This window comes from Suillus bovinus, assembly GCF_016758785.1.
Source record: "Suillus bovinus strain UH-Sbo-P2 chromosome Unknown EDB93scaffold_289, whole genome shotgun sequence".
In the NCBI taxonomy this organism is placed as follows: domain Eukaryota; kingdom Fungi; phylum Basidiomycota; class Agaricomycetes; order Boletales; family Suillaceae; genus Suillus; species Suillus bovinus.
This window is the reverse complement of record NW_024542345.1, coordinates 1-14,806: the sequence shown is the minus strand read 5'-3', so window position 1 is coordinate 14,806 and position 14,806 is coordinate 1. Positions and strand designations below refer to the sequence as shown.

Below are 14,806 nucleotides of genomic sequence, written 5' to 3'. Positions count from 1 at the left end.
TATCCATTGTTTCGCCGTGTATCAATTGCCATCACGGTGGTGACAGCACAGCGTGTTGAGAATAAATTGAGAGTCATTCAAGTTTGCCGCGAGTCAATTCACGGGATCGATGACGCAGATGGCACGTAGCAATTGGCGTTGATCAGGGCATATTTAGGTAAAAGAATGAGTGATAGTATTTGGTCTCTCAGTGATCCAGTTACAGGGAGTATGTATTCGGTGATAGATGGTGTTCACCAACACACGGGGTGGCAGTGACTATTCCGATGAGGATGTACCAAAAGGGGATCGACAAACGAGAAAACGAGGCGTCACAGAATCAGTCACGAGTGTGAGACCAGAGAAGGGACGATTCTGGTTAGGTGGTGTATTCTCATTCAATCCTTTCCCCAAGGCCGCAGTCGCTTCTGACTCGAACACATTTTTGTTTGCATAACTTTGGAATCGTCTAGACACGGTGGTAACCAACACGTTCGCGCTCGATATATGTTGGGATTCAGCAAGTATGTTTGTCTTTCCTGTGCCAGTGGCTAAGCCCCGCAAGGCACTTTAAACTCGGGAACAGACATCAATAATAATATCTGATGGCTCGAAGTCCGAGTCAGCACCTATCATAGCCATGGCAATGCGTCCGGACTCCGCACCCGCCGCATCATGATGGAGTCACTGGTAAGCGTTTTGACAAATCATCTGGCAGTGCGGTTCCTTTCTATTAGCTTCGGCACTGAGTGGGAGGGCACACGCTGAAGTATGACGAACTGCCATCGGCAGTCCCTTATCTTATAAGATGTAACCGTCCATTATTCTGATCCAAAATTTCTGAACTCTACACATGAATTCTACTCGTCCTCCCGTGCTAGTCGTAAGTGAACTGCATATGATCGATGGTCGCGCTTCAACTGAATTCCTCTTCCTTAGGTAGGCGCTGGGCCAGCAGGTCTAGTGGCAGCGTTAACGCTCCTCCAGAACGGCATCTCAGTTCGGATCATCGACAAAGACCCCAACCCTCGAATTGGACAGCGTGGTCCCGGAATTTGGGTTTGTCACGACATCACTTCTCTGATGCTCTTCTTTCTCATTCAATGTACCATATAGCCACGCTCCTTCGAACTCTTTAACTTCCTGAATGTGCCAGAAGTCAATGAGCTAGCGAAACCCATCCCTATAGTCCGTTCCTACAAGCTTGGGATGTTGGAATCTGCGACAGATTCTTTGCTGGCCCCGCATATGGAACCTACCCCTGCGATACCATTTGTACGTGCTGTATAAAACTGTCGTCTTTTTAGCAGCCATACTGATGGTTTTTTTATGCTGTAGCACATTCCAAAGCTGATAGGTCAGCAACTCTTAGATGTGATTCTGCGACGCCACCTAGAGAAGTTCTCATGCACTGTCGAGATGGGCACCGAACTGCGTTCTTTCGAGCAGTCCGACGAAGGTGTGACAGCTGTGCTAGCAAAGGACGGCATATTAGAGACTTTCAATACTAAGTGGGTGATCGGCGCTGATGGTGCTAAAGGTCAGTCACGATTGAATTCAAATACAGCAGGATGAGTCTGAGTTATGGTTTACAGGCATCGTACGCAAACAGCTCGGGCTTACGTTCTTGGGCGAGACTAGGGACGATGTCCGACTGGTCATGGGAGATATTCGTTTACATGGCGTTGGTCTTGATAGAGCGGTGCGTCTGATTTCTACTTGCCCTATGAATGCTCCTGATACTGTTTTGAAGCATTGGCACCGATTTGGAAACTTTGAACGAGGGTATGTCCAGTCTCTCTTCTCAAGGTTTGGGTATGTGTGTATTGACGCTGGGTAGCCTTTCATTACGTCCAACAGATGAAATTGGCGAGGATGGCTGGCAATTTATTATCATGAACAATGATATAGACCTGACAAAGATCGCTCAGAGTGAGGAGCTGATTTTCGAGACTATCGTATCAGCGATACCAACCGAGGTCACGTTCAATAAGCTCCTCTGGGTGAGCGAGTTCAGGTGTGTCTTATTTGGTTACATCAACGCGTCTTCAATGTTCGTTTGTTTATCTATTTTAGGGCCAACATCCGCATGGTAAACAAGTTCAGCGAGGGCCGAGTTTTTGTTGCGGGCGGTATGTGATTCTACTTTCTGCTTGATGTACCTGCGCTCATGGAAGTCTACTTAGATGCTGCTCAGTATGTCTATCTTTGAGCGCTTCCTTGCCAAACTGATTCTGACATATTTTCAGTGTCCACAGTCCAACCGGTGGTCAGGTGTGTGCGCTCTGATCAAATGTTGATACCTACTCATCTATCTCTGTACAGGGACTCAATTCAGGTATACAAGATGCTGTATGTCTTGCGAATCCATGATGTATAAAGCTACTGACTGTATACCAGTTCAATCTAGGTTGGAAACTTGCCCTCGTCGAAAAAGGACTCGCCGACAAGTCTCTCCTTGAGACGTATAATGCCGAGCGTTTGCCTGTCATCTCCGAGATGCTTGAGATGACCACCGCGATTCTCAACAAGACAATAAAGACAGGCAACATGGCCATCACACGAGGTCCCATCCTTTCCATGCTTGGTATCAATTGCCGATTCAGCGACATCGTTCTCGACGAGTTTGCAGTTCCAGGAAAGCCTATCAATGCGTATGGGGTACTTGACGAGGGGCAACTGGAGGCTGGAGACAGGGCACCTGATGCACCAAATCTGGTCCAGGTGGGAGGTGGAGAATCCGATGTGAAGACGCTTTTTAGTCTCTACAGACCATGGTATCACACTGTGCTTGTGTTCGCGCCGAGTCACACAGATGCTACCCTGATTTTGGGTGCGCTGGAGGCATACGACACAGGCATCGTGCGATCAGCAGTCGTTCTGCCTTCATCAGCGACAGGTGCTACTGTTGCATCCTGTGCTGACCTCGTTCTTGTTGATGAGAAGGGCCACGCTTATTCGGCTTACCTCGTGGAAGCTGGTCAGACGAGGGTGTTTGTGATACGGCCGGACGGAGTGGTTGGGGCTATCGTACATGGTGCAGAAGGTGTGAAGAAGTATTTTTCCAAAATATTTTTGGATGCGTAGTGGCCTGAGTTTTCGTTCATTACTTATGACTCCTTCAAGTTGTCTTCAAGCACGACTCATTTTTGCATACCTTATTCAAATTGTAGCTGTTGGAAATCTATACTTCGCCGCTTCATACAGAACCTTACATATTCGTACCAGCGTGTAGTGCGCGTGTTAGTATTCGCTTTTTGACCTTGTCCTCCTCACTGGACAGCCCGATTTTCGATAGTAGCATGTTTGTAAACTGATAGTGAAAGCAACATGGCGTTGAACTACATACCAACTTGTTAGGAAATGGGGGTGTTGCTCCCAGATAAGATGACGTCGAATTCGTATTCATCGTTTCGTCGTGCATCAATTGCCATCCTGGTGGTGACGGCACATCCTGTGGAGAGTAGATAGAGAATCATTTGGCATTGGACACAAAAAAGAACATAGTATCATTATGTTCACGGGGCTATTGCAATCTATTGCAAAGAGATACATCCTAGGAGCTGTGGAGATGAGAGTCAGAGACGCATGTACGTGGCAGTGCAGCACTGGGAGGGTATACTATAGAGGAAGGCAAAATTCTGGGCGAGAGCTCTTTTGCGCTGTTACTGAAGTCGATGTAGTCCACGAGAAGTCGAGCGTAGAAAGACGACGAAATACAAGGTGTGAAAGTGCTGCTAGTAAGCAATGTGAAAATACAATCATAAGTGTATGTTATCGTCATCATTTCAGACCTTGAAGAGTATGAGAATCAAGATTCAAGAGGCACCGTACTGTTTAGATTATACTTAGTCTACAGCGAGTCGCAAGGTGAGGGATCGCGAGTCCTTGGACCTGAGACAGGCGGATGTTTGGAATCGACGAGATGAGGAGACGATATGTGCAGTGAGCTACGCGCGCTCAGACAAGTCACATAATGACTCGGAAGTGTGTGAAAAACTGCTCGTCACGAGAAACAATGGTATCTATGCAGCAACCTACGCCGAACTTTCATTGTTCAGCCACATTCGAGCGACGGGAAGGAGTGACTGCGCTTGGATGGGAGGGAATATGTCATGGAAGCTGTAGAGACATGAGTTGGACGCATGTACACAGTGCAGCCGAAGAGGACGGTTATGACTGATGGGAAGCATTCCTGCTGAAACGGTTATGGTAAATTGCCTCGTGTCTTGAGGGTCCATAGCCACGGGGAAGGTTAGCGTTGTAGTCATATAAAAACGCCCAATGCACGCACCTCTGCAACTTACCCACAACCTCTCAACCGTGCTCGACACTATCAACCTCCAGTAAAATGTCGGAGCTCATTCCAATCTCAACACCCCTTCGAGTTTTTGAAGATCATGAGAATGTCGTTATGGCAGTCGCAGTGTTCCCCAATAAGCGACGAATGGTTACGGGCTCCAGCGACAAGACACTTCGTCTGTGGGACTTGGAGACAGGTGTTGTGTTGAAGAAGATGGAGGGGCATAGCGGTGAGGTGTGGGCATTGGCGGTATCACGAGATGGTAAAATCATAGCAAGCGGTGATGAAAATGGAGAGGTCATCGCCTGGCACGGAGAAAGTGGCGAATCCATCACCCAACCCATCAAAGCCCACTCCGAAGAGATCAGCTCAGTGGAATTTTCTCCGGATGGTACGGTGCTGGCCACTGGTTCACATGATGAGACGGTGAAGTTTTGGTGTACCAAAACGTGGGAGATGCAAGGAGATGCAATCGAGTGCGGTGGTTGGGTCTGCATTCGATATTCGCCTTCTGGACAACTTCTTGCGATCGCAACAGTATCGGTATTTATAATTCAGGCACAAGGGAACACGTCGCATCTTTGACAGGTGACACACTTGCATGGACGCCCGATGGCACACGCCTTCTTTCATCAAACGATTATGAAATTCTAGAGTGGGACACATCAACCTGGCAGCTGCAGGTCGGTCATCCTTACCGAGGCCACACTAAATGGATCAACGCCATTGCCATTAATCCCCCTGGCACCCTCGTCGCTTCTGCGGCATCTCTTGACAATCATGTCCGTCTCTGGCGACTCTCAGATCGACGAACCATCGCCACCTTCCAGCATTCATCCTATGTGCACTGTGTCACATTCTCTGCAGACGGCAAGTACATCCTCAGCGGAGATCAAGATAACAAGATCTCAGAGTGGCCAGTAGCCAGCAGTCCATATTCAAAGGCGAGTTTTCATCCTCGACTCTCATAACCCAATTCGAGCATCCTTCGTGCAGATCCTGCCTATCACAGCAGCTCGTGACGCATGTCTAATCGGAGACCTGTCTACCGCTGAAGAGCTACTCACTCAAGATATCAACGCCGACGGCAACAACTTTACTTCATATGCACATCGCTCATTTGTTATGGCTCGAAAACACGACTGGGACGATGCCCTTCAGGATGCAATCAAGGTGAGTTATACTGTTCCCCTTACTAAGGCTAACTTTCATCTGTGACATAGTCCATTAGCATCCAGCCCTCGTTGGCAGGCTATATCTCCAAAGCCATCGCCCTCTGCGGAAAAGGCCACGTCCGGGGAGCAAGGACAGCATTGGATGTCGCATCCATGTTCACAAATCAAGACTCAATAGCCAACCTCTTTCTTCTTTTGATAAAGGTATGTTTAATTCGCCTCGCATGTTCCCTGCTTCAAGCTTTGTATTTCAGGCCATCATACTCTTCAATGCAGATCAACACGAGGAAGCCATGCTGCTCATCAAAGAGCTGCCTGCCGCTTGTCCGGATGCTGATCCTCTCGCGTGTCATGTTGTGGAAGTAAGTATCGCTTGGCTATGCTCGCTGATCGACGCTGACTTTTATCATTCGCACATTAGGCATATCTATGCGTTCAGCTTGGAACCAAAGCCTCGGAAAATGCGCGTTATGATGAAGCTGCTGATCACTTCACCACTGCTGTCAACTCAGGCGCTTTCTTATCGGCATTTATTCATCTGACATACCCGGATTTGATCGCGGTGCGCCAAGATGATGTATACCAAACGCTTTCATTACTGAGTGCTTTTTCCAGATCTTTGGCTGGGATCTCGAGTCTTTGTGTCTCACTGCACACCAGAAACGGTGCCAGGCGTTCCTTTCAGCAAGTAAACCTGATGAAGCCCTCCAAGCACACAAGCACATGATGGACACCGTCGACGAAACCGCGAAGGCCTGCTGCCTCTATTGGTCCAATGGCGAGTTTTTACTTATGTCACCCGGGGTCATCATACTCACCCGCATTTCACTCAGAATTCAAGGGACGATGTAGTGTGCTCTGTGCTGCCAACGGAGATGTCGCTCTCGCTGCGAGCAATTATGACAAGGCTATTCACCTATACTCAGCGGTAATCAACTTGAATTCTGCCTCTGGTACTGTCTTTGCAAATCGCAGTAGGGCAAAGTTGGGCAAAATGCTATGGACGGAGGCACTTCTCGATGCGCAGGAGGTGCGATGGCAGCTACCATCCCATAACCAATACTCATTATGGCAATACATAGGTCATTGAACTCGACTCTTCGTCTTATATTGGATACTATTTGAAGCACGCAGCACTCCATGGTGCGCGGCACTATGATGAAGCGATTCAGACCTTCCAAACCATGCTCTCGAAATTGGACAATGCACCCGACGTTCAGACACAAGGTAAGCCTTTGATACACATTCGTCGATATGTTTAACTCTTTCCACAGAGCTGCGCCAGCAGTATCTCACACCTTCTGAAGTAGAACGTATCATTCGACGGTTTATTGACGCACAACTCGACAATGCTCCACTGCGTGTACTCGACACCACCACTGGTCTTTTATGCGTTCAAGACACGCAGATAAGCGCCTTCAAAATGAGCACAGAGTATAAGGAGATTGTGTCATCAACAATCACGCATGGAGATTTGCACATGAAGCACATCGATGAAGTGGTGAAGAGGTACTTCCAATATGCCATGCTATCACACAGGTGGGAAGGGAAGGAGCCTCTGCTGCAGGATATCCAGGGCATCAGCGCATACGACTCGGAGTTGGATCTCATTGGCGGCATGACGAAACTGCGGTCGTTCTGCAAAACTGCTCGCGATGCAGGATATAAAGGGGCATGGAGCGATACATGCTGCATTGATAAGAGCAACAACGTCGAACTCCAACAATCGGTTAACTCCATGTTCGTCTGGTATCACCACTCTGCGCTTACCATTGTCTACTTGTCTGATGTTCTGCCTTCGTCAAAGTCTGATGCACTGGCAAGGAGCGCTTGGAACACGCGCGGATGGACGGTTCAAGAATTCATCGCTCCCAAAGTCATTCTCTTTTATCAGAACGACTGGACTCTTTATCGTAATGACTATACTCCCAACCACAAGGATTCGGTCGCAATCATGCAGGAGTTAAAGGAAGCGACGGGCATAGACCGAGAAGCCGTCACAGCCTTCCGTCCCAGCATGCATAATGCCCGAGAAAAACTTCATTGGGCGTCAACCCGTATTACCACGCGTCAGGAAGACATCGCATACTCGTTGTTTGGCATCTTTGGCGTCCGCCTACCTGTAGATTATGGCGAGAAGCAGGACAAGGCGCTCGGGCGGCTCCTGCAGGAGATCGTGGCTCGGTCGGGCGACATCACTGGCCTCGATTGGGTCGGAAAGTCATCAGAGTTCAACAGCTGTCTACCAGCCTCCATCACTTCATACGAAGCTCCACCATACAGACTAACACTCCTCCCCGAAGATAAAATCCAGTCATCAGTTTCTTCTCTGCGAAAGACGGAGGCTGTGGCTTTTGCTTCGAACCTTTATACCCTACTTCGGGACACGAGCGCCCCTCGTTTCGCAGCACAGAGACTGCATCTGCCTTGCATTGCATTCAATATCAGGGAAATCAGACGGGTACCCAGCCCAGCCCTAATCACTGATTTCATGTATAGAGTGAAGGCAGACGGACTTCAGGACTTGTTTATCACCACCGCAGAGACCCTGATTCAGTTCTGGCCGGCAAGGCCGATTGAGCAAAAATTTGTCCTTGTCCGTCCCTGGGATCGGTCTCTCCTAGAGCTTCCCGACTTTGCAAAACTGCCTGAATTCGTAGAACCGTCTGACTATGAAAACAATACAGAGAACGAGGAGGATTATTGCACGCCGCCTTCTTCTCCATCAGACGACTCGTCTGGTGGTTCTCCCGGAAGACAGGACATATTTGACCTAGAATCACGAGCATTGCGGTTGCTCGTTCGCCTTCGGCAGCCTTTTAGTGCATTTTTGTTAGCGCAGCAGCGCAGCGGAGAATACAAGAGGATCGCGACGGATCATGATATCATTGGACAGGTCAACGACGTAGTTTCTGTCGGAGACTTGATGGACGTCAGGACCATAGAAATATTGTAGTCGTATGTTTTTGTTTCGATGTTTATGGACCTTGAGCTAACTCTGAGCGGATTGCATTTGCATATGTGTTAAAGACGATACTCAAACGGTGTATGTTTCATATATGCGTGTGTATTGCAGTATAGATCGGTGCCCGCACATGTGCGCTCGGGTTAGACTGGTAATCAGTCTTTACTACGTCTCTGAGATGTTATGTAAGTGTCTGACATATCGCTACTCAGCTCATCTGTGGTGCATCAGCTAGACTGGTCACGAGCACACATCATACTTTAAATCCGATTGCCTTGCTACCATTTCTCGCAACTCTTTGTTCGTCTCCTAAAAACCTTGGAGAGTGGGGCCACGACAACGTCATGACGAAGCTGTTGATCACTTCACTGCCGCTGTCAACTCCACTGGTTTCTCATCGAAATATATTCATTTTGTATACCAGGACTTGGTCATGGTGCGTCAGCGTGATGCATACATAATACTTTGCATAAGTGAGTGTTTTGTCCAGCTCTTCGGCTGGGACCTTGAGTCCTTGTTGCTAACGACACACCAGAAACGGTGCCAGGCATTCCTTTCAGCAGGCGAACCCGATGAAGTCCTCGAAGCACACAAACACATGATGGACGCCATTGACGAAATTGCGAAGGCCAGCTGCCTCGATTCGTCCAACGGCAAGTCTCCCGTCATATCACCCACGACTATTGTGCTCACCCGCATGTCACATAGTTCAAAGAGCAATGCAGTGCACTTGCTGCGCACGACGACCGTATCCTTGTAGCTGTTGGAAATCTATACTTCACTGCTTCATACAGAACCTTACATATTCGTACCAGCGTGTAGTACGCGTGTTAGTAGTCGCTTTTCGACTTTGTGCTCCCCACTGGACAGCCCGATTTTCGATAGTAGTATGTTTGTAAACTGATAGTGAAAGCAACATGGCGTTGAACTACACACCGACTTGTTAGGAAATGGGGGTGTTGCTCCCAGATAAGATGACGTTAAATTTTTATTTATCGTTTCGTAGTGCTTCAATTGCCATCCTGGTGGTGACAGCACAGCCTGTTGAGAGTAAATCGAGAATCATTTGCCGTGGGGCAGGGCATTGGAAACAGAAAAGAACACATTATCATTATGGTTCACGGGGCTATTATAATCTATTGCAAAGGGATACATCCCAAGGTCTGTGGAGGCGAGAGTCAGAGATGCATGTATGCAGTGCGGCACTGGGAGGGTATACCATAGAGGAAGGCAAAATTCTGGGCAAGAGCTCTTTTGCGCTGTTACTGAAGTCGATGTAGTCCACGAGAGGTCGAGCGCAGAAAGACGACGAGATACAAGGTGTGAAAGTACCGCTAGCAAGCAATGTGAAAATACAATTATCAGTGCGATAATTCATGTTATCGTCGTTATTCTTTCAGACCTTGAAGAGCACAGGAATCAAGGTTCAAGACGCACCGTACTCTGTTTAGATTATACTTAGTCTACAGCGAGTCGAAGGTGAGGGATCGCGAGTCCTTGGGCCTGATACAGGCGGATCTTTGGAATCGACGAGATGAGGAGACGATATGTGCAGTGAGCTACGCGCGCTCAGACAAGTCACATAATGACTCGGAAGTGTGTGAAAAACTGCTCGTCACGAGAAACAATGGTATCTATGCAGCAACCTACGTCGAACTTTCATTGTTCAGCCACATTCGAGCGACGGGAAGGAGTAACTGCACTTGGATGGGAGGGAATATGTCATGGAAGCTGTAGAGACACGAGTTGGACGCATGTACACAGTGCACCCGAGGAGGACGGTTATGACTGATAGGGAGCATTCCTGCTGAAACGGTGATGGTGAATTGCCTTGTGTCTTGAGGGTCCATGGCCACGGGGAAGGTTAGCGTGGTAGTCATATAAAAACGCCCAATACACGCACCTCTGCAACTTACCCACAACCTCTCAACCGTGCTCGACACCATCAACCTCCAGTAAAATGTCGGAGCTCATTCCAATCTCAACACCCCTTCGAGTTTTTGAAGATCATGAGAAGAGCGTAAGAGCGGTCGCAGTGTTCCCCAATAAGCGACGAATGGTTACGGGCTCGGACGACAAGACACTTCGTCTGTGGGACTTGGAGACAGGTGTTGTGTTGAAGAAGATGGAGGGGCATAGCGGCGGGGTGAAGGCATTGGCGGTATCACGAGATGGTCAAATAATAGCAAGCGGTGATGAAAATGGAGAGGTCATCGCCTGGCACGGAGAAAGTGGCGAATCCATTACCCAACCCATCAAAGCCCACTCCGAATGGATCAGCTCGGTGGATTTTTCTCCTGATGGTACGGTGCTGGCCACTGGTTCATATGACCACACGGTGAAGTTTTGGTGTACCAAAACGTGGCAGATGCAAGGAGATCCAATCGAGTGCGGTAATGTCCACTGCGTTCGATATTCGCCTTCTGGTGAACTTCGAATTGCCATTGGAACAAAAAAGTCTATCCAAATTTATAATCCAGGCACAAGGGAATGCGTCGCATCTTTGACTGGTCGCACACACGCGTGGACGCCCGATGGCACACGCCTTCTTTCAGTAGACCTTAATCTCATACATGAGTGGGACACTTCAACCTGGCAGCAGGTCAGTCATCCTTACCAACATGCTGACAAAATCAGGACCATTGCCATTAATCCTGCTGGCACCCTCGTCGCTTCTGGATCGAATCTCTGGCTGCTCTCCGATCGGCAAACTATTGCTGTCTTCCAGTATTCATATTCATGTGTCACGTTCTCTGTGGACGGCAAACACATCCTCGGCGGAAGTTGGGATAACAAGATCTCAAAATGGGAAGTACCAAAGAACGCTAATGCAAAGGTGAGTCTTCTATTCTTGACTCTCATAACGCAATTCGAGTATGCTTCGTGCAGATACTCACTATGACGACATTCCGAAATGCATGTCTAACGGAGGACCTGTCTACGGCTGAAGAGCTATTCACCCAAGAGATCGACACTGACCCCAACGACTTTATCTCATATGCACATCGCTCATTTGTTATGACCCGTAAACACGACTGTGATGATGCCCTTCGGGATGCAATGAAGGTAAGTTTTACTGACCCTCTTACTAAATTCTAACTTCCATTCGTGACATAGTCCATCAGCATTCAGCCCTCGCTGACAGGCTATATCTCCAAAGGCATAGCCCTCTGCGGAAAAGGCCACGTCCGGGAAGCAAGGATAGCATTGGATGTCGCATCCATGTTCACAAACCAAGATTCAAAAATTAACCATTTTCTTCTCTTGATCAAGGTATGTTTAATTCGTCTCACATGCTCCCTGCTTCACTTTGTATTTCAGGCCATCATACTTTTCAATGCAGATCAACACGAGGAAGCCATGCTGCTCATCAAAGAGCTGGCTGCCGCTTGTTCGAATGCTGATCTTCTCGCGTGTCGTGTCGTGGAAGTAAGTATCACTATGCTCGCTGATCGACACTGACTTTTATCATTCGCACATTAGGCATATCTATGCGTTCAGCTTGGAACCAAAGCCTTGGATAATGCGCGTTACGATGAAGCTGCTGATCACTTCACTGCTGCTGTCAACTCAGGCGCTTTCTTATCGGCATTTATTGATCAGACATGCCAGGATTTGGTCGTGGTGCGCCAAGATGATGTATACCAAACGCTTTCATTACTGAGTGCTTTTTCCAGCTCTTTGGCTGGGATCTCGAGTCTTTGTGTCTCACTGCACACCAGAAACGGTGCCAGGCGTTCCTTTCAGCAAGTAAACCTGATGAAGCACTCCAAGCACACCAATGCATGATGAATGCCATTGATGAATCCACGAAGGCCAGCTGCCTCGATTGGTCGAACGGCAAGTTCTCATTGACGTTGCAGGATGTTATCATACTCACCCTTATTTCCCTCAGAATTTAAGGAAAGATGTAGCGCGCTCGCTGAACAGAATGACCGTATTCTTGGCGTATGCACTCCCTTCCTCGCCTCTTTCAGTGCTGACCTTTATGCAGGCAGAGATTCCCGGGCAAGGTCAGGATGGCTACGATACGGAACCCAATTTCTTCCATGGAAGGCATCAAGTGGGTACAACAGCATATCCTTCTTTTCCCTCTCACATTCGTTACAGCATTCTCAAATTTCCCGGCCACAACCTCAGCAGCGTCATGGGCGTCTCAAAAGACTCAGGAACGCTATGACTAGAACCCCACGTTCAGCTCCTCCACCTGCGCCACCTACTACCTCAACACCGGTAAACGCCACTACCACCTTGAAAAAACACCTACGACGCCTATTCACCCTGCCACCCCATCGTGCAACGCTACCCGTGGTCGACGTTTCTTTTGCCAAGGGTCGACTAGTACGCCCGATCATTTTTATAACTGTTTCTTGGGCGTCTGATGTTTAAATCTACAGCGCAATGCTGCAGCGGGTGCTCCTGGAAGTGAGCACTCCTTGATACGTGATGAAGACTATGATGGGCCTCCTACGCCAGATCCCAATACGCAACAGCAACCAGTAGTGGCGCAGGTAGATACCGGGCAACATGGACGCGGTCGATCTTGTTGCTGCTTCTAGAACAATTAATGTATTTCTGCCGTTGATCTTGTTATGATATCTACGTCAGAAGCTCTGCTACTAGTAACGGAGGTGCACAGCATGGGCGTACAAAGCTCCCTTCACCCAGTAGATTATCAGCTCGGAGACGCCATGGCTCTGGAACAGTTTTAGAGTTAGATTGACTCCCCATTCTGACAAAACAAGAGGGCGTGCTACCGTTAAGAGACCTGCAATGTCAGGACTTCCTAATTTACAATTAGCCTTCGATGCATTGACTGACTTTCTGAAGCCTCTGTGAGTTTCCTCGAGATCGATTGATACCATCTAATAAACGTCTATCATGAAAGCTGTAGTGTTAATCCGGACTCCGCAGTCCAGAGTCGGGTTGACAAATTACATATCCAACTTGAACAGCAACGCGTGACATCGCTGATTCCTTTCTATCATGATCAGCTGCGGCACTGACACAGGACACGCAGCTGGAGGGCACTGATCGTTACTGCACCGCCCTTTCCCTATGTCATAAACGATAAAAAATGTGACCGTCCATTATTCTGCTCCAACAACCTCACAAATCTACTGATTCTACTCATGAATTCTACTCGTCCTCACGTGCTAGTCGTAAGTGAACTGCACATGAAGGACGGCCGCCCCATAATCTTGATTTCTCTCTCTTAGGTAGGCGCTGGGCCAGCAGGTCTGGTGGCAGCGTTGACGCTCCTCCAGAACGGCATACCAGTTCGCATCATCGACAAGGACCCCAATCCTCGCATCGGACAGCGTGGTCCCGGAATCGCGGTCTGTCATGAAACCACCGATACCCTGTAGTCTCATCTAATGTATCATTTAGCCACGCTCACTCGAACTCTTCAACTTCCTGGACGTCCCAGAAGTCAACGAACTGGGAAAACCCATGCCTATAGTTCGTTCCTTCAAGCTTGGGACGTTGGAATCTCCGAAGGAATCTTCGATGGTCCCGGATTTGGAACCTACCCCTGCGATACCATTCGTACGTACCATCTATGCAGGACCGTTGTTTTCAACTAATTATGTTTGTATTGTAGCACATTCCAAAGATGATGGGTCAACAACTCTTAGATGTGATTTTGCGACGGCACCTAGAGAAATTCTCGTGCGCCGTCGAGATGGGCACCGAATTGCGTTCGTTCGAGCAGTCCGACGAAGGTGTCACGACCGTGCTAGCAAAGAATGGCATATTGGAGACTTTCGATACCAAGTGGGTGATCGGCGCGGACGGTGCTAAAGGTGAGTTGCGATCGAATTCAATATAGTAGGATAAGTTTGAGCTATGATTTACAGGCATCGTGCGCAAACACCTCGGGCTTACGTTCCTGGGCGAGACTAGAGAGGATGTCCGAATGGTCATGGGAGACATTCGTTTACGTGGCGTTGGTCTTGATAGAACGGTGTGTCCGATTTCTACTCATTCCATGAAGGACTGCTTCTGATTCTGTATTGAAGTATTGGCACCGATTTGGAACCATGAAACGAGGGTATGTTTGGTTTCTGCTCTTGAGGTTTGTATGTTGACGATGGGCAGCCTTTCGTTACGTCCAACAGACGAAGTCGGCGAAGATGGCTGGCAATTTATCATCTCGGACAATGATGTAGACCTGACAAAGGTCGCTCAGAGCGAGGAGCTGATCTTCGAGACTATCACATCACTGGTACCAACTGAGGTCACGTTCAACAAGCTCGTCTGGGTAAGCGAGTACAGGTGCGTTTTTCGGTTATATCAATGCGTTTTGATGTTCATTTATCACTTTAGGGCCAACATCCGCATGGTAAACAAGTTCAGCGAGGGCCGAGTTTTTGTTGCGGG

General features: G+C 48.4%; 3 protein-coding genes across 3 annotated transcripts; all 3 read left to right on the top strand.

The window, feature by feature from the left end:
• The first annotated feature begins 5,111 nt into the window (after positions 1–5,111).
• Positions 5,112–8,634, top strand: EDB93DRAFT_410360 (uncharacterized protein). Its single transcript, XM_041456287.1, has 9 exons — positions 5,112–5,226; positions 5,279–5,455; positions 5,506–5,661; positions 5,712–5,819; positions 5,879–6,019; positions 6,073–6,235; positions 6,291–6,487; positions 6,540–6,684; positions 6,732–8,634. The coding sequence occupies exons 2-9, from the start codon at positions 5,408–5,410 to the stop codon at positions 8,411–8,413; spliced, it is 2,640 nt and encodes an 879-aa protein (XP_041300616.1). The 5' UTR covers positions 5,112–5,226; positions 5,279–5,407; the 3' UTR covers positions 8,414–8,634.
• Positions 8,635–9,355, top strand: EDB93DRAFT_410622 (uncharacterized protein). The gene is made up of 2 exons (XM_041456288.1): positions 8,635–9,075; positions 9,131–9,355. Exons 1-2 carry the CDS (start codon positions 8,856–8,858, stop codon positions 9,319–9,321), a joined length of 411 nt encoding a protein of 136 aa, XP_041300615.1. The 5' UTR covers positions 8,635–8,855; the 3' UTR covers positions 9,322–9,355.
• A 948-nt stretch (positions 9,356–10,303) lies between these two features.
• On the top strand, positions 10,304–12,927 carry EDB93DRAFT_409542 (WD40-repeat-containing domain protein). Its single transcript, XM_041456286.1, has 10 exons — positions 10,304–11,258; positions 11,312–11,488; positions 11,540–11,695; positions 11,744–11,851; positions 11,906–12,046; positions 12,100–12,262; positions 12,318–12,370; positions 12,421–12,485; positions 12,533–12,763; positions 12,820–12,927. The coding sequence occupies exons 1-9, from the start codon at positions 10,383–10,385 to the stop codon at positions 12,600–12,602; spliced, it is 1,809 nt and encodes a 602-aa protein (XP_041300614.1). The 5' UTR covers positions 10,304–10,382; the 3' UTR covers positions 12,603–12,763; positions 12,820–12,927.
• The last annotated feature ends 1,879 nt before the right edge of the window (positions 12,928–14,806 follow it).

Bases quoted from the DNA above. Each gene is read 5' to 3' on its own strand.
- EDB93DRAFT_410360 (XM_041456287.1), top strand. From the start codon at position 5,408: ATGGCTCGAAAACACGACTGGGACGATGCCCTTCAGGATGCAATCAAG. The intron at 5,820-5,878 runs GTAAGTATCGCT...TTCGCACATTAG, and splicing joins TCGCGTGTCATGTTGTGGAA to GCATATCTATGCGTTCAGCT. The intron at 6,488-6,539 runs GTGCGATGGCAG...GGCAATACATAG, and splicing joins CACTTCTCGATGCGCAGGAG to GTCATTGAACTCGACTCTTC.
- EDB93DRAFT_410622 (XM_041456288.1), top strand. From the start codon at position 8,856: ATGGTGCGTCAGCGTGATGCATACATAATACTTTGCATAAGTGAGTGT. The intron at 9,076-9,130 runs GCAAGTCTCCCG...CATGTCACATAG, and splicing joins CTGCCTCGATTCGTCCAACG to TTCAAAGAGCAATGCAGTGC.
- EDB93DRAFT_409542 (XM_041456286.1), top strand. From the start codon at position 10,383: ATGTCGGAGCTCATTCCAATCTCAACACCCCTTCGAGTTTTTGAAGAT. The intron at 11,852-11,905 runs GTAAGTATCACT...TTCGCACATTAG, and splicing joins TCGCGTGTCGTGTCGTGGAA to GCATATCTATGCGTTCAGCT. The intron at 12,047-12,099 runs GTGCGCCAAGAT...TGCTTTTTCCAG, and splicing joins CATGCCAGGATTTGGTCGTG to CTCTTTGGCTGGGATCTCGA.